The sequence below is a fragment of the Tauraco erythrolophus genome, chromosome 2 (assembly GCF_009769465.1).
Source record: "Tauraco erythrolophus isolate bTauEry1 chromosome 2, bTauEry1.pri, whole genome shotgun sequence".
Taxonomy (NCBI): Eukaryota; Metazoa; Chordata; class Aves; order Musophagiformes; family Musophagidae; genus Tauraco; species Tauraco erythrolophus.
Genome location: NC_141466.1, coordinates 18,520,346 through 18,545,112, shown reverse-complemented (window position 1 = coordinate 18,545,112; position 24,767 = coordinate 18,520,346). Strand labels below are relative to the sequence as shown.

The following is a 24,767-nucleotide window of genomic DNA, read 5'->3' as shown; positions in this document are numbered from 1 at the left end:
GAATAAAAGTGTGACCTGGAGTTCTGTGCGCCCTTTGAAGAACAGTGAATGCAACACGGAGCATAATGAGTGTGATTTAGCTGACACTGATGGAGTCACTCCCCATTCCCATGGGAGTTAGAGGAGGCAGTGACAAGTAATGCTACTATTCAGTCGTGCCAAAAGTCTTGCTACAATTTTCTAGTACTTCAGCCAATCTGAGACTGTAGTATTTTCTCAGTTTTCAAAATTTCAGTATGTTTATGAAGTTTGAACAAGATAAAAACCCTCTCTGTTTTGTTTTGTTGGTTTTTATTTTTTTTAAATAATTTCCTTTATTTTGAACTCTCAAAATCTTCCAGAGTTTCTTTTTAATTTTCTGTAGTTAATAATTTTCCAAATGGTCATCTGTCCAAGGTGGCCACCAAGTCACAGAAACCACTGAGCAGTGCTGGGACGAGACCAGCATTTTGCTTACTACTTACCACTATCCAGCTCTGGCTTTCAGCCAGTATCTACTGAATATTGCATACTCTTCCCATCAGGCCCACAATGTCTGCCCTCTCATCAGGGCAAGGTGATTTTTTTTTTTTTCTTTTCTGAAATATACCTTTCAGTTCACTTGCCAGAAATGTAGTGGGCAGTTCCTCACATTCTCACAGATATATTTTGTAAGTGCTGGTTTTTATGACCTTCTGACTCACTTTTATTAGCTATATCTCCTCATCTGGAGTAGCTGTCTAAAACAAATAGAAACTTTTAGAGCTGAAAATAAATGTGTCACCTTCACTTTCCCCTTCCTTTTACCACTCAGTGCATCTCACAGGGCTGGACTGTTGGCCTTTTTTGCATCATTGGTAGCACATGAGAGGAGCAGAGGCTGCTGGATGGACACATACTGCTGCATCTCTGCACTTTATGGCCTGAAAAAGTAGAGGCCTGCAGTAAATGTCTTTTCCTCCGTTGTATCAATAAATGGCTCTTTGTTGCTAATGAAGAATATTTCCTCTCCTGTAATAAAGCTGCTAAATTAGCTTTGTTTTATTTTGCAGCCATGTTTGCTTCCTGTAATTATTGGTGAGTAAGAAATTTACTTCCTCTTCCCTGGCAATGCCAAAAGAACTTTTTTCATCTGTTCACTTTAGACACTAAAATATCATTTGTTCAGTTATCTTTTTTAACATTTAGGCATTAACAAAACCTGGATTTCATCCACTACCACCGTAATGCATTATTGGTGAAGTCCAGGAGCAAAGTGATTCATTCCTAAATTTCGAATCGGGAAGCTGGTTTTCTCAGTTCCTAGCAAAGGCTGCCATGATTTCGCAACACCATTTGCTGGCGAAGATAAACTGGATAGGTTTGTGCCAAGCCCCTGGAGCAGCGCAAGAAAGCCTCCTACACGAATGCCAGAGGAAATGGAGCTGATTACCTCCTGCCCGTGGAGGGGTGTCCTGCAGCTCGCTGCCCTGTGGTGCTCGTCACCCACCGCTGGGGAGAGCTGGGAGGGAGGGCGATGAGCAGGATGTAGCCTTCCTCTCTCTGGAGACACGAGCTGCTATTTGGGCTGCAGCGAAGGACAGGGCCAATGCCCCTTCTCTTTCAGGATCACCCAGTCCTGCTGCCAGCACGTTAAGAGCGTGACAGCTGTCAGTGGGAGCAGTGGCCAGCAGCAGTGCATGCAAGGCAGGGACTCGCTCTTTAGCAAGTGGACAGGGATAAGCAATGCATTTCTCGCTAGTCTTCGAAACACTTTTGTCATTTCTGGCACAAATGGGAATAGGACCAGGAGCCTACCAGAAAGAAAGTCTTGTCTGCAACTGCTTGCCATTTACCCCAGCAGTTAGTTGAGGACTTAACACGGTGCTCAGGACAGGCTGATTTCTTTCTGTAGCTTTTTCTAACCCGTCTATGCAGTTTTGCCTTCCCTGAGACAGATGCACTATGTCAGGCTGGGTAGTAGCTATAAGAAAACAAAGCTGATGCTATTTTCTGCTGTTACTATGCATCTGCTACTCACTTGATAGGATTCGATTTGCTTATAGTCTAGGTTGACATTTTAATAACCATTAAGAAACCTCACTGACCTTTTAATTGTCTGCATTATCCTTTGTGTATGTATCTGACATTTTGGAAGAACAAAAGAATACAGCCATAGGCCTGGAAACAATGGTGTTTTTTTTTATTTTTGTGCCATCTGTCTAAAGGGCTTTCACTATTTCTGTCACCATGTTAGTGATGGGGAGGTAATATACTGATGTTTTTGCATCATCTGCAAAGGCAAAAGCCTTCACTCTTTTTTTCATCTTAACTTTTTCATATTGATTTCTCTTTGCATCCCATTTTCTCCCTTCTCTGATAGTTAACATCAAGTATCATTTGAATTCAAGACTTGCCCATTAATGAAAGTGGACTGAAGTCTTAAATACTTCAGGGGCTTTAAGGAAAAACAAAATGAGGTGTTCAGGAAACCAGCATTGGAGCCATCTTATACCCCTCAGTCTTTGTGTTAGAGCTATGTTAATATATTGGCTGCTCAAGGACGATTTCTAAATTATAATCAAGCCTCTGACATTCATTGAAACATTATCCATGGTTATTCATAGTGAGTAAGATGGCCCTTTATGATGTAGAAGAGTAAGTTATATTTCTGCTGTATAGCTCCATTTATTTGTGTGCTTTGTTATTCAGAAGATATTGACTAGAAATTGTTTATGAGCATAAGGGCAAGGTTGAAAAGCAGCACTGGCCTACAGTTGTTTGCTTGGCTTCATTGAATTATGTCTGTGAAGTACATTTGAAATTTAACTAAAAAATCTGCATCTGCTCATTAAGAATTTCACTAGATTTTGCATTTTCTCCTTTGCTTTTGAAAAATTTATTTGGTGAGAAGCCTGCTATATGTTTTAGTGTGCTGAATTGCAAGAGGTACCTATGTGGTGGTTATTTTTCACTTCTGCTGCTGTTTCTGCTTTGTATTTTGTATTTTGATTTGTAAATTGTATTCCTTTTAAGAAGATCACCACATGAAGGTACACAAGTGCAAGAACTCGATCACAATAAATCAAATGTAAATTTCTGTCTTACCCTGTCTTAACCACACCAAGTTCTTGTGGTTTTTAGTAGGAACGGAATGAGATCCTTTAACAGACATGATTCAACCTGGTGAAAACACATGCACAAGATTTCTCCCCAGTGTGAGAAGATTCCCTTGACTTCTAGACTTCAGTATTGTTGCCCAGTAATTCATCCCGTTATTTTCTTACCTTTCACAGTTGGGTCCTGCATAGTTTTCCTTACAGACACAGCGCACACTTCCACCTTTTCTGTAACAGGAGACTGCAAAGCTGGAATTTCATCAGAATGAATAGTTAGAATAGCAGGCAATGGCAAACACCTGGGAGTATTTCTTAACTACAATATGGACTTTAGCTGTCAGTGTGAGCTCTGGCTCTTGGTTACTCATTGCTGAATGGATATTCCTGAACTCTGTGTTATTCACATTATTCGCCTTGTTTAATCTTATTAATTAGTGTAGAAAGCACTAATTAGCGTTAAGCACCATGGAGCTCTACAAATGCAGATATATATATAAGGTCCTGTCTAGCAGTGTAGTTCAGGCACACATTCAGGTTTTGATACATACATTTGATCCGTACATACATTTTAGATAAAGGACTTAGGATAAATATGTATGTCATGCAAACCTAATTGCTTCCTATGTCTTATTCTAAGAGGTGAAATATTGCTTATGAAAGACACTGCAGTAAGCACTTGAGGAATATAGTCTCTGAAATGGGTGCAGCAGTTTCCTATGCAATTCCTACAATTTTCCTCAAATACAACCTGGACGTACTGAGTTGTGATAATTGAACTCAGTGACACTATCCTTATTCAGGGTAACCGAGGCTGCTCTACCATCTCTCTGATTAAGCTCTGATTAAGAGTCTCGGGCCTCTTCTGAGAGCAACATGCCAAGTAGTGATACTGATTGCAGTAATGGGTTGGGCTGTAATTTTCAGTGCTGTGATTCTAAATCATGGATTGCTTTGCTTTCTTATGTTTTCAGGATTTAACAAATGTGTAACTAAATATGAGACCCAAGGAATAGCAGCAGCCAGATGTGGAAAGTGCAAATTGTATACACTTCAAACACGGTGATGGACATGGCTTAAATACATTTGTAGAAAGAAGGCATACAGTCCTAAAGATGTTTCCGGTTAGTTTGCAATATGCGTGAGTAAATTTCTGCCAGCACTGGAATGCGACCAGAGTAGTGAGCAGCAGCAGTTGTCAGCTGCAGCCTCATAGCTGCTAAAATGCGGGTCCTGAGTCGTACAGTGCTGGGCAACTGTGGCCAGGTTGCACCCCTTTCACACAGAAGGATGAAAGACTTGGAGCGACTGGAAAGAGCATGATCCACAAACTGCTTGTTCGAGGAGTGAGCAGCATTGAAAGGTGACAAGAACTTCTGCATAATTTCAGTTCTCACCAGCATTTTTCAGCCAGTGGGATGACCAGGGTCAAATAAATCTGTGTCTGGATCTGTGCTGTCTCAAAATATTTTGTATAACCAGAGAGAACATAAAATAAGATTCTTCTCACAGAATTCACAAATTAACTTTAGTAAAGCTTTTTTGAGAACTTATCAAGAAAAGCATAACAGCTTGGGAGCCTTCCTTTTCTTTTACAGAGGTTAATTTCTTCACATAGTTGAGAAAACCACGCTGTGGGTTTAAGTTATGAAATAAGACTGAAGCCTTCCTGAGGTTTTATATTTTTGTGATCTTTAAGGGAAAAAAAGTTTGTAAAATTCCCTCAGATTTGAAAAGAAGTAACATCTGCTGGACTGTGAAGCAATCTCCCTCCTCCTGGTTTTGATTCCAAACAGATGACATTACACTTCATGTCATGTCCAAAAGTTATTCCAAAAGTTCCCAGGATAGCAGATATGAAGATAGTCTGGCCAGAAAATCTAGAGACACACAGATGAATCCCAAGAAAAGATATGTATCTGATGACCCTGTCAGTTTATAAATTTGGTCAATTTGCCTAGCTATTATGAATTCACTGGCTATTTCCAAAGTAAAATAGAGTACAAACCAACATCCCTTGGATGTTCTTTATTTGAGGTTTTTAGCGCTTCTCTGCTTTCTGGTAGTTACTGTTTTGCCTTTATATAAATGGAGTAAGCTTAAAGAAGGAAAATTTAAAAAAAAAAAAAAAAAACAACAGAAAGAATAGTTGTTCTTTGAATTTAGTTATGCAATATGCAAAGCTGAATGTTGCTCAATCATTATTATTTGCCTGTTCCAGACCCAGCTGAAGGCGATTTCTGTGGTCAGATCTCTCTCATGCAAGAAGCTGAACAGGCAATTTTTGCATGTTATTTAAATCGGGGTATGAGGCAAATTGGGATTGAATATTCCTTTAATGCCTTGAGGACTTTTCTGGGGGAAAACTGAAAATCTGAAGTGGGTTTTTACTGAGGTGGTTTTAAAGGGATGACATATCACAGAACACTGAATATCCTGAGATGGAAGGGACCCAAAAGGATCACCAAGTCCAACTCCTGTATTGCCGCTAACGCTGACGCATCTGCATTCAGGCTCCTTGCAACTTTTGTTCTCCCTTCCTGATCCTGTGCTGCTGTCCTTTTGGATTCAGGGCTTCCTTATCTGTAGTGGTCTGGAATAGGAGAGGTGTATATCCATAGAAGAAGGGCTAAGGACCATGTTGAAGCAGGGAATGCCCCTCGGCCTTGGCACCCGTCTCGCACGGCGCTTGCAGACAGCCTGCAGACTGATCCCTGCCGGTCCCACTGCTCCGCGCTCTCCTGCACTGGCAGGGGCACTGTCCCGGGGCTTGGTGGGCTGCAGGACTGGGCAGGGGTGCTGGGTGAGTGCAGACCCAGCCACGATCTGCCGAATAGCACTGTAGGGGGGACAGTTTAGGCCTTGCATAGAATCATGGAATCATAGAATGGTTTGGGTTGGAAGGGACCTGAAAGGTCATCTAGTTCCAACCCCCCTGCCATGGGCAGGGACACCCTCTACTACACCAGGTTGCCCAAAACCTCATCCAACCTGACTTTGAACACTTCCAGGGATGGGGCATCTACAATTTCTCTGGGCAACCTGTTCCAGTGCCTCACCACCCTCACAGTGAAGAATTTCTTCCTTATATCTAATCTAAATCTGCCCTCTTTCAGTTTAAAGTCATTGCCCCTTGTCTTATCACTACATGCCCTTGTAAAAAGTCCCTCTTCAGCTTTCCTGTAGACCCCTTCAGGCACTGGAAGGCTGCAGAGTATGAAGCATGACTGACCACGCTTAGCAGAGAGTAGGCTCTGTGCGGCAGTGCCTCAGACATGGGCAGCCCGAGTCATGGCTGAGATTGCTGCTTCTTACAGCAAAGTGGCTGCTCTGTGACTAATAGGTTAAAAAAAAAAAAAATCACTTTGCTAAGGAAAAAGCACTGCTTCTGACTGTTGTATTTCTACTATTTCTGGCATTGCAACCACTACTGAAACTGGAGGAAGCAGCCTGCTTTGTCTAGGAGCTCACTCGCTCCTACGCCTTTTTACGTGTGAGCAAAGCCAGGTTCTTTCACAGTCTCTGGAGGGCTTTTTCTTTACTCCAGGCAAAGCTGCAGCTTTTCAACAATAGCTGTTCCCCGCCCCATGGCCCTCCTCACATGTCCGCAGCTCACTGCGAAAGCCAAGAGGTGATCTGCGGGAGCTTGGCCGGAGCGATTTCGTTCCATTGCCATTTTGAGCCTGTGCCACTGAGCAGCCGAGCGGAACACAGCTCATCCCACCTTAAGGATGTACGAGTAATCCTATAGCAACAGCAAACAAATACAGTGAGGAAATTCCCTTTTGCTGAGAAGCCCTGCTGAAAATGAAATGGGAAACACCGCAAGGGGAATAGATATCTTGCCAAAAAATAGCTTTAACCCATCGGCAAGTATTTACTAGCATCTCCTCTGCGTACTATAGTGAGATTTGCTCTCTTACAGCACAGGTCACAAGCAAGAAGAAGTTAATAATTTCTGTCATCTACATTACTAATGTACCACTAACGGTTTCTAACAGCTATTCATGGCTTATAGTTATTTGTTTCTTCTGAAGGCACAAGGTGGATAATAGCTGGAGCTCTTTGGCTTCTTCTTGGTTTTCTTACCCAAAGGTCGCTGGGCATCAGCGGAAGGGTTCCATACCTGTCGCAGCGTCCTCCAGCCTTTTCCTTTCAGCTGTTCTTATACTAACCAAATCCAGCCGCTGTTTGCTCAGGAGACTGCCAGGCTGTGCTTTATGTGGTTGGTTTTACCCTCCAGAGGTCATAGATTGATCTTTCTTTCTGCCATCGTACATCCCCGATGCTACCTTCCTTGGGAACTGGTATTTAAGGGATCCTTAAAGTAATCAGACAGATGAATAATCTCTCCTACCTAAAAGAGGGTGAACTTGAATTTAACCAAATATTTTGTCTTCCCTTTTGACAAGAATTGATACGAGCACTTAGGGATATTTTACACCTTCTAAATACTGTTTCCTGTGGTTATAAATGTGAGCAGCTGGTAGTCCTCTTATTTTCCCCCAGTTGGCAAGGGCAGCAGCCTTTGTCTCCTGCATCCAGGAAGAGGTGCTGACCTCACCTTGGAAAGGGTCAAAGCCAGCCCAAAGAGAAGCAAAGACTCTTTACGTACTTGGCAAGTGCTGGCAGGGGGCAGGGGCAGGGCTGGCAGAACGTGGGCACTCCTCTGACAACGTCACTGATGAAGCCATCCGGACATTGCTCGCAGTGCTGTCCTGTTGTGTTTCTCTGGCAGTCCTTCAGTGGAAAGAGAGAGAATGGTGAAAGTTAAACAGAGATGCTGCCTAATTCAGAAAGAAATCGTTTAGCTGAAGACCCAGCCAAGCAGAATAGGGGCTGATGCCAGACCCCGACCCTTCAAGGCATTGACAGATGAAGCCAAACCAGCTAGCATTGCTACAAATAAATATGCTATAAATGATTACACTGGCCAAGCAGCAAGTGTTGGCATGATGTGGTACAGGACACAACAGACGTATGTGCCTGCCAGGTGCTGGAGGAGAAGCAGCACTGCCTGTCATCAGAGATGTCAGGGGTACTCAGGTGTAGCCGGCAGCTCTGTTTTGAATTGTATGCTCCAGTAGGAAAAAATCCCTTTTACTGACATCAAAACAAAATGAAAAATATCTGCTGGTAAATACTATCAACAGATTTCAACCTAGATATAGGTTTCAGTGAGGCTGTTTCTTGGATCTAATGACTGGAAAACAGCACCAAGGGAACCTGTCTGCACATGGTGGCTAATACACCAGTGGCTCTGATGTTTTTCTCCAAGATGAAAAGTGTTACAGCATGAGGGGATGTGTTATCACCACACCTGTTCTCAGCCTTAAAGGAGGTCCACTTAATGGAGGGAAGAAGCAGGAGTCTTCTATAACTGGCCTTTCTCTGAAATACAGAGCAACTGTGCAAAATGTCACTCACTTTATAAGTAAGCTACTTCTCCATAGTTTAATGTTTGTAAGGAAATATGCTTCCTCATGCAGAGGCAAATTGGTCACCAGCCAATATTATTGGGGCTCCATGGAAGTAAATCAAGCTGTGGTGATTCACAGAGAATATTTGTTCCAAAATATTTCATGATGCTAGGTACAAAACTGTGTCTCTTGGATAATATTTTCAATCACAAAAAAAGTCAAGGTTTGCTGTAGACAACTCTAAATGGAATTTGTAAATCCTACAAGTTTAAATAAGCATTGTTATATCTTTTGATTTACAAACGAATACATTTAGATGCCCCACGAGTTATGTGGGCTTTCCCCGTGGCACATGGCAAGGCAGTGGGTGACTGGTGCAGAGTGCATGAGCAGTGCTCCTGCATGCTGCAGGACTCCTGCAGACTCCTGTCCCCATTTCCACTTTAGCAAAATATCCAGAAGTTGTTATCAAAAACTCACAACCCTCCAAATTCTAGCTATCTTACTGGATTACTTTAAAAGGATAGGAAGGATGTAGAAGTGCTACTTCTTTCTTACAACTGTGCAACGAATTTTGCAATGTCTCTGAATCAGAACTCTCCAGTTGCACCCCTTTGTGCAGATACAGTACAGATGCGAACAGCTATGTAAGGGAAGAGGCAGCAAGGAGTCAGCTCCTTGGCAGAAATATGTGGAGAACTACTATTTCAGTGGATATTTGCTGTGGTTTTGGGTTGATGTGCTTGATTCTTTCCTCCTCTGGCCTACAAACAGTGGATCATGGAAACTACAGACTGATGGATATCATTTCCATCCTGGTAAGATGATGGTGTCTATAATAAAGAAGATCCCTGAGTGCATGACTAAGCATTGAGTCAGGAACTCCTGCTTCATGAACCTGCTGTACAATGGCACAAATAAGCAAGCGTATGAAGGGGAGCCAGAGGACATAACACATCTGGACCTTCAAAAAAGTCAACTAAGTTGTCAGGGGACTTGAAGAAAGTTTCTTTTACAAACTGAAAGCTGATAAGGGATAGGAAGCAACAGGTAGGACATAGCAGTCACTTTTCAGAGTGGGGAAGGGTCACTGTTCAGATCATCTAGGATTTAGTGCTGAGACTAGTTTTGTTCAGTATTCACCAGTGTCTCACAGAGACCAAAAACTCTAGGGCTGCTCAGATGTGAGAGAAAGGCTGACAGCTGGTTGTGTTTGGGTTATGTAAAATCACAAAGTTGGTAAATAAGCTGAATGCAGGACAACAGTTCATCCAAATCCTGCAATGCAAGAGCTGAGGGGCACTCACTTTAAAAGGTACTTCTTTACACAGAAGGTAAGAAACTTCTGTAACCTGCTGCCAGGAGGTGACAGTATTTGCAGGGATAAAAAGGAGTTTCCTAGAAAAATTGATGGGCAACAAATTCATAAATGGACACAAAAAAAGACCCAGGAGATATGTACACTCTAGCATTCCCTAATATAGCAATTGTGGATACTGGTGGAGTACAAAGCAGAGACTTCAGAAACGGGCCAGGCTAGGTGCCCGCCCCAAACAGCAGTGCCTATTGCCACTGCTGGAGACCCAATACGGGCTACAGAGACCTTCGGCTGAGCCCTGCAGGGGACCTCTTGTGCCGTGTTCAGAGTTGGCGCGGGTGCTGGGAAATGACCATATTACCCTGGTTTATTCGCCAGTAGTCATTTAATTCCATCACAGAAGTCACTGTGCTGTCAGCAGCTGGCAGTCCCTGGAATAACAGGGAAGCTGAGTGTGGGACTTCAGCAGTGCTTGCAAGGGGAAGGAGCTCCCTCGCATGGGGCAAGGGACACCTTGGCCTCTCTGTGGTCAGAGCTTCTTCAGCAGCACCAGCCTTGGGGTGGGTGAGCTCAGTTTACCATTTTTCAACTGGGCCATACCGTACAAATTTGAAACTCACTTTCTACTCCAATCGTGGTGTGTTCTTTGAAGAAAAGAGTTTGGGGAGAGAGAAATGCAATCAGGGAAGATGTTTAATATAAACAGTCAAGTTTCCCTTGCACAGGCATGCAATGAGTTTTGTATCCGAGTATCGTAACTTTGATGTAGTGGCATAATTTTGTCCTAGTAACATTGATGTTTTGGGGTTGTTTCTTTTTTTTTTTTTTTTTTTTGCTTCCCTAAGTCTGTATCCAGATAACATCAATCTGCATTGAAAAATGTCATTTCAGTAAAGGATGGTCACTATTGTGAAAACACATCTGATGTTTTTTCAGTCAATATTCCTCATCTAAATCCCATTAAAGCCCCCAGTTAGGACTCATTAATTTAGTTCAGATTCTTTTTGATTCTAGAAGGCTTTGCTTACGTTGCTGCATTTTTGAGAGTCACATAGAACCTATTGCATAGCAATTATTTATTTCTACAAAGCTGTGATTTGGTCAAAGAACTCTACAGAAGGTAGAATATGATAAGAAAATGAAAAAAGTCAATTTATTTTTCCATGGATCTTTAAACAGATTAAACACCAATAGCTGTAGGGCTAAAGGTGTTTTTTCACAGTAATATTTGCTGTAAAGAAAAGAATATTTTTTAGTATGTAGAAAACTAGAAAGTAATTTTAACTAAAAGACTCTAAAATACAGAAAGCTTGACAAGGAGGAGGAGGAGGAGGAGGAGGCGGAGGAAAGAAACTTGCTAAGAGCAGAGAAACTGAGAGCAAATGAGAGTAGAGTGGTAGGCAGCCGGTGGGGAGATGTCCAGATCTCACGCTCCTCTCTGGTGAGAGCACATTAACTGCGAGGCACGTGGTGTGAGCCAGAAGGCACGAAGGCTTACACAGTTTGAAAAATAGTTTGCATTTGTCTTTGCTCAAAGAAAAAATGACTTTACCACAAGAGAGAGATGAGAGGGTGGGCCCTGTGTGCTCGAAGAGAAAGAGCAATCCTGTATCAGAGGCCCCAGGTGGGCTGTCTTCAGTTGTAGCCTTCATCATACTGTTTGGGCTCTGAGCAATTCACTTCACCTCTCCTGTCCTCAGCTCTCCAGACAACACACAGGTATTAACAGAATAAATCTGTTATTGGTCTCTAAAGCTCAGATGCTATTGTGATGAACAGAGCAGGGCAACAGGGGAGCTGATGTTGCTCCTTAAATCTACAGTGTTTTTCATATTCTAAACAAAAGGGAAGTGCTAAAATATCCTCTTACCTTAAAGACGCTTTTAGCTGAGAGCTTGAGGCACTTTTGTAGTTTTTTTCTGCTTAGTGATTATGTAAAAGTGGCTTTATCTTATTATACAAGTCAGAACTCCTGTGAGTATTTAGAATCATATTTTTACAGTAATAAATAAAGTGGCCTTATATTTTATGTTCCATTAACTTGCATCTCCAATAAAATCGTTGACTACAATAAGCCTGTGAGACATGTCTGAAGGCAGGGAGGAGAGACACCCTCCCTGCAGCTCATGGGTGATTCTCAGCTCTGGGTGGCAATGCTTTGGTAGCTGGAGAAAAGTCTTTTGCTCAATGGGTCACTTTTGACAGAGAAGTAATGATGAGGAAAAAATGGAATTCCCTTTATGGCGATTTTTGTGAAATTGGATTTTAAAGAAATGCTTTGCTGTCAGAGTTGCAAGAGCTACTCTTGGTCCAGGTATTCCTACAAGCTTCAGGATGAAAGGCATCATTTACGGTTCATGTCATAAATCAGATGTGATTTTTCACTGCCTTCCCTGTCTCAGTGGTTTGTTCAAATGCACTCACAAAATTGCAGAAATGTTTACTGATATTGGTGCCTGCTTTTTCAAATAAACGAACTCAGAATACATTTTTTGTTTTGCTTTCCTTTGAAAACAAGGAAGACTGATATAAAAATCTCCAGAAAACACTAAGTGGTATGTATCTTAGGGCATCAAACACTGAAGTTTAGCAGAAAATTGCTGGCCTGTCTTTGTACCAAACAGAGTGAGACGTGGTAAAGTTTACACAAACAGGTAAAACAGTGCAGTTAGAAGTATCACAACTAGGCTTTATAATACTCTTCTTTTTGCAAACTATGTTTCAAATTACAGTAAGATAAAATAATAAACTCGGTTCTTTCCACATGGTCATGTTAATACAACCTTCATTTTCACAAAGCAAAAGTCAAGGCAGAGGTGTCCCTTCCTCATGGATAATTCAGCTTCAGAGGATGTAATCCAATGTAATAGCAGCCTGGCTTCTAAAAGCCTCTGTACCAGGATACAGCAGATAATTCAGCTATCAGTACACCAGCAGCAGCTTGTCGGATAACAGAGTGACTGGAGTGTATTTTCCTAGGCTAGAAAATGCCTTAAATGGTCCTACTGCTCTGCTCTCACTGAGTACCATCAATCAGGGTGAGCATTTCTACCTGTCCCTTACTATAACTACCTATACTTTACACACATGAAAAGCACATGAAAAGGTGCTATGGGGAGGGTTACTTGGGACTGATTGTAAGCACTGAGCTCCTGAACTCATCTGCTTGGGACACAAGACAAGGACATGGAGCTGCTGGAGTGAGTCCAGAGGATGGCCACGAAGATGATCTGAGAGCTGGAGCATCTCTCCTATGAAGACAGGCTGAGAGAGGTGGGGCTGTTCAGCCTGGAGAAGAGAAGGCTCCAGGGTGATCTTATTGCAGCCTTCCAGTACTTAAAGGGGGCCTACAGGAAAGCTGGAGAGGGACTTTTTACAAGGGCATCTAGTGATAAGACAAGGGGCAATGGCTTTAAACTGAAAGAGGGCAGATTTAGATTAGATATAAGGAAGAAATTCTTCACTGTGAGGGTGGTGGGGTACTGGAACAGGTTGCCCAGGGAAGTTGTGGCTGCCCCATCCCTGGAAGTGTTCAAGGCCAGGTTGGATGAGGCTTTGAGCAATTTGGTGTAGTGGAGTGTTTCCCTGCCCATGGCAGGGGGGTTGGAGCTAGATGATCTTTGAGGTCCCTTCCAACCCTAACCATTCTGTGATTCTATGATTTTATGAAAGTAAAGCTGGAACTGCTGCTCTGAGACCATAGAGCGCTTGATGTGATGCAGTTCTGCTCAGGAAATACACTTGTGCAAAAAATCATAACAGTTTGTTGATTCTCTGCAACCAATAGTATTAGGACAAGTTTCCTAGCACAAGACAAACATGCTTTTCTGTAAACGAATATAACTGAATATCTGAGAGGCAGGAATCTGCTCCACCTTAATTTAGGAACCTGAATTTAAGAGTGAAGAGCTCCTTCTAATGGTCTTCAAAGATACCAGCTTCATTAATTGTGCCATTTAGGCATTTTTCGGGAAATTAGTTCATCGGGTGGCTAACACTCGGTGCGGTTTAGGCAGGCGGGACTTCCTGCGTAGCAAATAGATAGCATACTGGTTTTCTGTGTACCCTCTAGAGTTAAAGAAAGACAGATCTGCCACAGAATGGTGCAGAGCACCTATGTTAGGTATCTAATGCTGGATCGTCTCCAGGGACAACCAAAAGTTAATACTCAGGCCCACCTCTGGTGAAGTTAGTACAACAACAACAAAAAACAAACAAAATCCTAGGGTCTGAGATATTATCTGTGAAATCTGGAAGTGTCCTCAAACTCCAGTTAGGAATTCTGAAAATTACTTTGCAGCTGAAGACAGTCATTGTTCCACTATAGCAGGAACTGTTGGGTTTTGGTGTTTTGTTTTGCCTTTTTTTTTTTTTTCCCTTATTTCTTGTTCTTCTGAAAGTTAGTCTTATAATGACTGTGAATAAATAAATTATATAGGTAAAGAATTGCAAGTGGTTTACATTGCTGTTCAGTCTGCCTGTATTTATTGTTGAGTCAGTGGATGTTGGCCCGAGGTGTAATATCTGGATGTAGATTTAACCTTCCCCAAATTTGGGAAATGCCCTCATATCTGAGGTTACAGAAATGCATAGCATTGCCCATGCCATAGTGCCAGAACTCATTGCTGTCCCAAAATAATAATAGTAAAAAGAGTACTTCAGCATAATGACTTGAAAGCCAGGAGATGTACGTGCTTTGTTTTTTTCATCTTTGTGATTTATGATTTCAAGCCTTCTCTCTCCAGCCTCTGTAGGTAAGACGCAGTGTTAGTTTTCATAATTCTTTTTGGAAGAAGGAGATGAGGCACTAAAAAGAAACACTAAATATTGTGCAACTTTCACTAAAGACAACCGTCAACCTAAAATAATGAGAATAGCAGCTTTACCCAGTTCCTGATCCAGTTTGGGTCAACGTAACCCCTCTAAGTCAAAGTTTTGGGTTGTAGAACTTGTCCTGTATTAATGAGTGCAATGGAAGACGATGCCCTGCCAAAACCACCTGGCCCTCTACTTTCTCAATCCACCATTTGTCTTAGCTAACTGTGGGAAATGCAGCTGAGCAGGCATGAGAGCAATGGTGGCCCTTCTTTGCAGTCTTGGCCTGACTTCCTACATGCCTCTCATACAGACTGCGCGGAGAACGGAAATGAAGTGGTCGCATGTTGGGGCTCACTGTTGCAAGTTTTCAATAGTAAACTATTGGACTATTTAGTTAGTTAGGACAACAAATACTAAGTTTAAACATAGCTAAGAGGAAGGGAAAATACCTATATTGGAGAAAATGAGTCTATTAACACTGATGCTTTTCACAACTACTGCATACCAAAACATTCTGGAGAAGAGAAGATCTGCATTTCGGCACCAGATTGTTAGCTTTCCAAACATGTGCCATCAAGGTCACAATAGATTGATGTAGTCTTTACAGAAAGAAGCAGTAAGCTGTAAGCTGCAAGCTGCAAGCTGCAAGGCTCTTCATGAAGCCAGAAGTACCTAATAAGTTGGAGAGTTGCTCCCTGCTGCTTTTTGCTTGTGCTTGATGGATGGTTGTAGATTCACTGGCGATTCTCCAGACCTGCCTTGGCAATCATGTGGAACATATTATCCTCTTGGGCAAAACTGCCAAATCCATTCCAACCTTTCCACTCAGCTGTAAACCCAAACGCTTAAGCACAAATCACTCTCATGACAATGCACTCTATTGTAAAAAATTCCATAAAAGGCTGGAAAGGATACCAGCGAATTTACCCTCTCCACCGTTATCATCCTTCGGTCCTTCTTGTTCCAAAAAAGTCTAATTTATTTATTTTTGACTTTGGATGCTTTATATACATAGTGATCAAATATACGGTACTGAGATGATAACAAAGCACTTAGATAATTTTAGGTAGACACTAACAAATTTACTCTTTACCTTCTGCTGTAGTGCTCTCTCCAGACTTGCTCCTTCTGCTCTATGCATTTTCGTGCATTTATGAAGATCTAACCTCCATTAATAGTAGAAACCTCAGAAAGGACACTGATAACTCAGTCCAACAAAATTTTGTCTGGATATCCAGCTTTGCAACTTTAAAATCATTTCAACCTTCCATCCATTTTGTTGTATTCATCTGGAGTCATCACCATAGTACATTGCAGTCACCTCAAGTGACTTCCTTCTCTAGTGTATGCAATCAAATTTTTTTTAGCATGACAAAGCCCTGCCCATTATACTGCTTGCATATGGTATGAGAGCTCATTGCTTTAGACAAGCTGTTTCACAGAATCACACAGAATCACAGAATGTTAGGGATTGGAAGGGACCTCAAAGGATCATCTAGTCCAATCCCCCTGCTGGAGCAGGACCACCTAGATCAGCTCCATATTCCACTCATGTCAGAGCTGACCATCACAGCCACTGTGACTTTCTGCTCAACAGTCAAGTCATTTGGAGCCCACTCCTGTGGACTTCCTGAGTCTGGATTTTCAAATGCTGAACCCTCAGTGGAGGCACTCTGAAAAAATAGCTCAGATGTGGGTTGCTGGTGGGGAAAGGTGAATGGGGTGGGCACGATGAAGGTGGTAAAACATTCCCTTCCTATCTTCTTATCTTCTTAGCAGCAAAAGCCTGATTGCTTTTGGCAGGAGAAAAGCACATCACTGTCTGCAAACCGCCCCTTGCAGCTGTTATAGTTTCACCCAGTTATAATCGCATATATGCATGTTTCCGAAACGAAAGCCACAGGGTCCTACAAATGACTTCATCGTTCTTCTCTTAGCTACAGTTGAGAAGGTTATGTTAAAAGTCTGAAGTCTAAAATCAATACAAAGAATTGGTGTTTCTTGCTCTTCCAGCCTTACATGTATCACTAGGTAACATCTTTGAAATGAAGCATTATTGACATCTGTGTTGCATTATATCACAAATGGAGATTACACTGTCCTGGCTGCTGTTCTTCTAACACTTGGGTGATTTTCTGTACTAAAAAAATGGACTGAGTGGCTCTTCAGATTTAGTCACACAACAATATGATTTATTTCTACATCAGTTTTATGAGGACGTCTATGCAAGAAAGGCTCTGTCTGCAATAATTTCTTCTGTCTGGTTACCAAATGAGATTGTTGATTCATTGATTGTATCATTCAATAAGCTTTTAAAGACTTATAGGTTTGATTTACATTCTATGAATAAGCTGAGAGAAGTTTTGAAACAGAACCTTAAGATACTTATGTCAGCAGAAATTAAAGATGTGAGTACTTTACCCTAAGACATTGTTAATAGGGGTTTAATTTTATTTGATTTCAAATTCATGACAGAGGCCAATGAAAATTTTATTAATTTGTATGCTGTGGGAACTACATTCGCCAAATTGATTTGGAGGATTTGTATAATATTATGGTCTTAGAGCATTGTATGGATTCTGACCCTTATATTTCATCCCTTTTGAAGTAGAGTACTTTTTTATTTTCATACAGCCTTGTTAATTTATTCTGTTCTTATAGCTTAGTTATTACTTAAACTACAAAAAAATAGTTATCTACCAACTGAACACAGTTATTTTTAGCTTCATGTTGTCTTTCATCATTTTTAGCAGAGTTAGCTTTAAAAAATGTGGGTTTTTTCATGTTCAAATCATTCTATCGTGTGAATAAACTGCAGACATAGAAACTTAACTTTGTGAGACATCAGTTCTTCTAAAGGTCTTCTGCTAAGAACATTCCATAACATCTATGACTTATGATTAGGATAACATGTAGTGTCAGTGGAGAGTCCATAAGTGATAAAACTTTAGAACATGGTCGCGTCTCAGAAGCAGGGAGATAGTGGGTTTATACTGACAGAAACTGAGCATGACAACAATATGGGATATTATAATATGGGATAAATATAGAATATCCAACTGAATGCAGAAAGTCTTATGCCTTACCATCAGGTGTGGTGGTTAACACTGCCAAGGATTATTGCAGTAATTTGCCTAAAAATTTGAGGACAGAGAAAATTGTGAACTCTCCATTCCATGTGGTCCTATCTCTTTGCAGAAACTCCCAGCCAATTCAGGTACCTATTGCTTTCTGTCCCAGTCTCAGCCCCCAGCAGGCTTTGGCCAGATACATTCCTGTTCTTCTCCAGAATTGTCCTTAGGGAAGGATGCTTTGTCCACTGGTTCTAATACAAATCACGTTATCAAGGATCAAGTCTCTTTTTCCCAAATTACTTGCATTCATTCACCTGACATGCTGCTTCTTGCTGTAATCCAAATTCCATCTTTCTCTAATATTTTCTTCTGACAGGTTTTCTTAGACACATTTTCTGGTTTACCAGTTTCACCAGTCTTCTGATGTCCCCTGGAAATTTCCACATCCTCAGGAAAGTTCTGTTACTGCAGTCCTCATAGGCATCTCTGGTTCTGTTTTATGCTATCAAACCTTCAAAAACCCTTTTCATTTTGCTCTTTCCTTGCATCATGCTCTTTCACTCTTATTTCACTTAAGTCTTTTTGATGTTCTTCTTTATTCTTAAGTAGATGACTTAAGCTTAATGACTTAGTAAACCATTCAGATAAACCATCAAATGGCTTATTTGAACTCAAGCAGTAAACTGAGATTTAGCTCATAGTTTTGTTCTTTACTACCTGACCACTTTAGTATCCTGGAGAAATGCTGGTCAGGAATGCACATATACTTCAGATTATTTCCTGCTGATACAGTAACTTGGGTTTTGTTTGGATTTTTTTCCCTCCCAGCCCTTGACATCAGCCTTATTTTTGTAGCAGATAGGAAACAAGTCTTCTGTTGTGTTTGTAAACTGAGAATCTAATCACTTCCCTACCTCATATATTCTACTGCAGAAACTCTCTGGTCACCAGAGTCACCAGAAGCAGACATTTGTCAAGCTCTCTCTCTTGTTCTCAAGTCTTCCATTGGAAGATTTCTCTTATCATTGTCACATGACACGAAGGGGACAATTATCCCATGAGCAAAAACCATGTGCATGTGAAAGAGAATAGCTGGGAATGCCTGGCAGTGTAAAACCACTTCAAAATTTTAATATTAAAACACTAAGCCAATATGTGTTCTGCAAAAAACAGCCAATCCTAAGTGTACTACAATGGCCAAGCCATAATAATTGCCAGCTGCACTGTCTTTCTCCTGCGGGAATAAAAATGGTAAGTATGCCATGGAGCATGACTCTGTGTGTTTGTGTAACTGAAAAGTTGATAGAGGCTGCAACGATGCAAAGTATGTGAACATTATTGGGCCATTTTATGAAGAGACAAACTGAGGGCAAAGGTTTATGACTTCTCAAAAGTAACACATGGAAGAGCAAGGAGCTCCAGGCTCTATACTTCTGCTTTACAAGCCTGTAAAGAGTACATTAGTGCCTAGCTCTTGCTATGTGGTTTAGATACATTACACTGTTAAATTCCATCTTTTTTTTTTTAGTGTATTACTGCTCTAATTGCCCACTAGTAATTTGGGTTAGTTTTACTGGACTGATTTTTGTTCTGGAGCTACAAGTGATCAACTACTAATATTAACTCACAGCTTTCTGTATGAGCTGATGCTGAGTGAGACCAAACATATGGGAAATTGTAATACTACCTCAGAGTTCAACACACTCTTCCCTTGGTGTATTATTTCAACCTCCTCATGTTGTTCCTTCACAGCAGGAGGCTGCCATACAGCAGAATTACTATGGATAACATATGTACATATACTCACAGGGGTCACTCACCATTGTAAATTGTTTAAATTATATACAGCACTGTATTCATAAAGGGGAGACTGAAATGTGTTTGAATTTATGCTTTTTTTTTTTTTTTCTCCAGGGGTATACAGAACTCTTTCCATATTTCTGACGGACTAAACATTTTCCCCAGCATACTAACTCTCACAAATACTGCATGCAGGAAGTGTTTGAATCTGCAGAGATAATTTAAGTAAGCGAGAATGACATTTGGCCAGGATACTCTTACTAATGTATTGATCTTGGCCCTACTTATGATTGCTCTTCAGTAAAAAGCTCCTGTGGTACAGACACTGCTTTTGCTGTGTGTTGAAATTGAGCATTGGTGTTACTAGAAGAGTCAGACAATGGTTTCTTGGATTTGCCTGAGAAATATTTCCTTCATGTGAAGCCTCATGTGAGAGTGAAAGAAGGTGAAAGAGTTCGTGTTATTATTAAAAAAAAAGAAGAAAAAAAAAAAAAGGTACTGCTATTCAGTGAGGTACCAGCAGAGAAAACAGGAAGTCCTTACCACGCAGATTCCAGATCCATCAAGGCATCTGTTTGCATTACCATTACAGTTGCAAGGAGAGCATTTTCCTGCGCTGGTACGGTAAAATCCTTCTTGGCATCCCTGCAATGAAAAAAATAAAAATAAAGTCTTTCCTATGCATTCGTATTCGGAGAGTTAGGTTTGGCTGAGAGGCAGGGGAAAGCAAGAGTTACAACCACCAGGTCTCCCTCCCCAGAGCACACTGCACAACCCCATCGCAGCAGACCACACACACGCTGCTGAACTCGCGTCTGTTCTTTCACTCTCTGCCCTGCTGCCGCCTTTTTCGCCTTACGGTATTTTATCTGTCAGCATTCCTGCCCGTGTCCTCCCCTGGCCAGCAGTGAGTGCCTGCCTGCGGGTCGGGAGCTGGCAGATTCTTACTGTATTTTGTACTAGAGGATGAGTTAGCTAGGAATGATGATCTTTATTCAGTAAAGAAAGTGTATTTATAGGAACGGAATAGCTTTTACTTAAAAAAGAGAAACTTTAAGAAGTTTACTGAAAGCAGACTTTGTACTGGCTTTGATGAGCTTTGCATGAAGAGCCTAGAGGAGACAGAAACATCTGCAAAGATCAATGCCCTCTGGATGAAAGCTGGCTGGCTGCTGTGAGGGGCTACCAACACAGGGCTGGCTGGTTGTTGATCTGTGAGACTGGCGAGATGTGGCAGCAGTAAGCTGCTGCCAGTCCAAGAGGTAACCAGTCCCTGGGAGATACAACAGTCCTTCAATGGGACATAATATATAAATGGGAGGAGATTGCATGAAAGGTAAAATATTTCTGCTATTTCTTAAATGTGGAGCCACACCTGATCTATATCATTCAGTACTTTTGAGAACTTACCAAAGGTTACCAAAATCAAGCAGAAGATTGTAAGTATCTAAATGACCTTCTTTTACATACTAACTAGAGCAATAATATAAGGAATCAGAAACACAAATAAAGCTATAAGATGCCCCTTTAAGACTGGAAAATAAAATTAAAGAGGATGGCTTTCATTTGATATATTATGTGTAAATTCATGTTCTTCTCTGAGGAACTTCTACCTCATTATGCAAAGCTGGTGAGACACGCACAGGTTGACCTCAGGAGCAACCTCTGTTACTCAGGCAGCACCTGCTTACCTGTGCAGTCTCTCTGTGTTACAAGTACTATGCTAGATCCATGCAGACTTGTGAATTTTTGGATCCTGTTTCTCTTACCCTCACCTACCTCTTGCAATGTTATTGCAGAGCTGATGTGAAGGCCCTAACAGGTCATTTAGATCTCCAGAAATTATTTCCCATACTCTGTTTCTGCTCGCATTTACAAACACTATCCCTGAGGTGGCTGTCAGAGTCTGAGATATGCCAGGCTCTCCTGGAATATTTTTTGTGGCTGCCTTTACAGCACTTTGTGTATCCTGTGGCTCTTGAGGTCACTTACTCTCACAAAAAGTGGGAAAAGCAGGAGGTTCAAGCAAATCAGAAGAGTATGGTCTTACATAGTTTGCATTTGTATGAGGTATAAGGTTTCTTATTATATTGTACTGATCTAATTAGCATTTGATTTCCTTTCTATCTCCCTCTTCCTCTTTTTCCTGGGTTGCCCTGAAACAAAGGATGATTTCTTTTCTTTTCTGTACTGGCCTAACCATTGCTTCTCATGCGCACAGGTCTACAATATTGATTGCAGGACCGTGGAGTGATACCTCCACTAGCTGCAAAAACTATCCTGGGAGTAGTATTGCTAACTAGCCCCACTGGTGGCTGTGGCTAATTAACCCTGGCACGCTGCTATGGCCATCTTGCTTGTGGGATCTGAACCTATACATCTGCACGGTGCTGTAGATATGGCTGTGGAGCACAGGGTAGCAAGAGCCAGTGATCCTGAGGTTCATGTGTATGTTAACTTCCATTTTCAGGGATGGGTAGATACTTCTATCCAGCCAGATAAGCTGCTTGTTTAGGAAATAATGTATCTTACAAGATGACTAACAAGGTTTAAAAAGGAGGTTTACAAATGAATCATTAATCCAATCTCATCCCAGAGAGCTCTGAGAAGTTGAGATGAACATAAATGGAAAACTCCGTTGCCCTTACCATTCTTACACACAATATTTTATCTGGCTTGCTTTGGAAACACTTTCTTAGATAATAGTTCCTAGGAGGAAAAGCCTTCATACCATAGCCACTTCGGGACAGCAGAAATACTATCTATTTGTACTATTTGATTCTTTAAGTTGTTTAGTCTTAATGCAGAGCTGTAGGACTGGCTCCCACCAGACTAAGGATTTCAGCTGAATGACTGTGCCACACACTGTGGAAGAGAGACAGTTAGTATCTAAATTGAAAACAGATTCTTATCCCAACGTCTGTCTTGGCAATATTTCTCTCCACCCATACAGATCTAAGGCATGTTGTATTCTCTGATGCCCCTCAACTGGTGGGTGGTCCTAGCTGGTCCATTAGTGTCTGCTCAAAAGCTTTCTTGGTTTTGCGGATCTAAACAGAACAATTTTTTACTTATGATGTTGAATATGGACAATGGAAATGTATGAGTCTGTGTGAAGGTGACTACGCAAATCCTTCAGTCAGCCATAAAGGTCATCTCCTTTATGCTTTGACTAAGGGTACACCGGCATTGCAGCCATGAGTGAGCTTTCAGCTAGTCCAGTCACCCAGCAGGAACAAGGTAGGTGCAGTTCAGTGCAACGTCACTGGTTCCAGCTGTACGGGCAGGATTGTACACTCTTTGCTGAAGTCTGTTGGAAATCAGTTTGCCCCCTATTCTCAGCAGAAGAATACTTCTTAGTTGCTCAAGACAGCTGCCTCAGTTTTGGGTGCCTCTGTTATTCTTACTGTCAGAGCCCTTCTTGAAAATGAGATGCAGAGTCCTAAGTCACCTGGGTATTTTTTGGCAACATTTTTTTCCCCACATTATTCAGTTCATCACAAAAACTTGGAAGGTGCTGATGCTCAGTATTTTAATACAGTATTTTAAACCATGGTTTGCATCAGTTTAAACCAGAAATGAGGTATTGACAATCAATGCTATGAGGGAAGTGGGAATGAGGGGGAAATGGGATCCAGATTGTTTCCTTTGGATTCATAAGTTTTCTCAGGCATTCTCAATTATTCTGATGCATTTTTGTTGCTCCTTGCCCTACTAGTGATAATGAAGTGATTGGTTAGTTGTTCCAAGGCATGAGCCAACATCATATTTATAAAAAGAAGTGTCAGAGTGTTGAGCTAATTGAGGGATTCAAATGGCCAAATGTTCTGGGAGCACGAAATAATTGCACACAAAGCACAAACAAGTCTTGAACAAAATGGAAATATCCTCCCTGAAAAAGCATTATGTAGGCAATTGACTGAGGAACATTTCCATCCGCTGTCTGTTTCTGAATAGTGAAGACAATTAGTAAGCCAAAATGCTAGGTCTGCATTAGCAATTATATCTTCCCAATTATTAGATTTTTTTTTCCTGAGGGACAATGTTTGTTCTAGTTCAAACTGAAAAGTCCAATCTAATATGGATCTTGCTAAGCTCTTGGAAATCTTTTACACCCATGGTGCCTTTATTTTTGCCCCTCTTGCATCTGGATTTAATTATTACATTTCTTAAAAACAAGAACCAGCTGCAGTGCTGAAAGCGCTGTGGAGCCTGTAGTCATATTCTGTTTCTCCAGACCCTTCTGCTGGTATGGGAGCAAGATGGGACTGAAGATGGAAGACAATCCATATACATAGGGTATGAGTTTACTCCTGTATTACGTTCAAACAGTTCCGCCTGTCAAATTGCAGCATCTCCTGATCTGTGCCTGCATAAGAGGGAAGAATCAGTCTCCATTCCTTCCCTGCTGCCAGCTAGCAGTAGTGGTGCAGCCGTGCCAGGGTAGGTATGGTTGCTGTAACCTTGCCTCTTCTGGCTTGCTTTTCCCAAAAGAAGAGTGCTGTGCTGGTAACATGCACAGAGCGGATTCTGTGGTTGCATCTGCACCAGCCAACTGAAGGAGGGCAAGACATGGTTTCAGGCACTGGCTTATGATCATCCGTACTGACTGGCGGTTCATTTTCTGCCTTGATTTTGCGCTTTGAATGATTATGATTCTCCCGATGATGTCCAGGCAGAGCTCAGAGCATGGCATCTGTTAGGACGTGTTCCCACAAGGCAGTCTGTATGGAACTGCTCTTTTCTGGGTGAACACAGAGAGAGCTTCAGCACGTGGATATGGGCTGTGTTATGCTACATGGCCAGCAGGTCTCACACTGCTTTATTCAGTAATTCAGATGTAGCCATTGACTCTCTCATCTAATGGTAAGAAAACATGGCATGTTTCTTTAGTTAGTACTGGAACTTGTGACTTTCCTGTGAATGTATAAGAGCACAAAGGGTCCCTTTCTTCCACAATAAAAGGCTCCCTTGGATCCACACCGGTGTTTGTTATTTCCAGAGTTTTCTCTTGAGTGCTGGGGTACATGAAGGGACGTGGAATGAGGGTTAAATGATCTACATTAAGATATTTCAACCTTTGTTATATTTGTTATACTCATGCCTACCAGTCTCGGACCAGAAATCTCATTATATTTGATCCAAAACAAACCCAGAACAAAAAGATGGTGCTTGCCTCTAGAACCGTTGTAAAAAAGGAGACATCTGGTGCACTCGGGGAACTGAATCTGAAGAACAGTGCTCAGAGTAGCATTTATGGCAC

At 41.5% G+C, this 24,767-nt stretch overlaps 1 protein-coding gene across 1 annotated transcript in view; it reads right to left on the bottom strand.

The window, feature by feature from the left end:
* The window catches only part of LAMA4 (laminin subunit alpha 4), a 103,587-nt gene that overhangs the window by 60,698 nt on the left and 18,122 nt on the right, over window positions 1–24,767 (bottom strand). Inside the window, 3 exon segments of the mRNA XM_086608098.1 lie at window positions 3,246–3,326; window positions 7,690–7,814; window positions 20,048–20,149. Coding sequence (XP_086464224.1) covers window positions 3,246–3,326; window positions 7,690–7,814; window positions 20,048–20,149 — 308 coding nt within the window.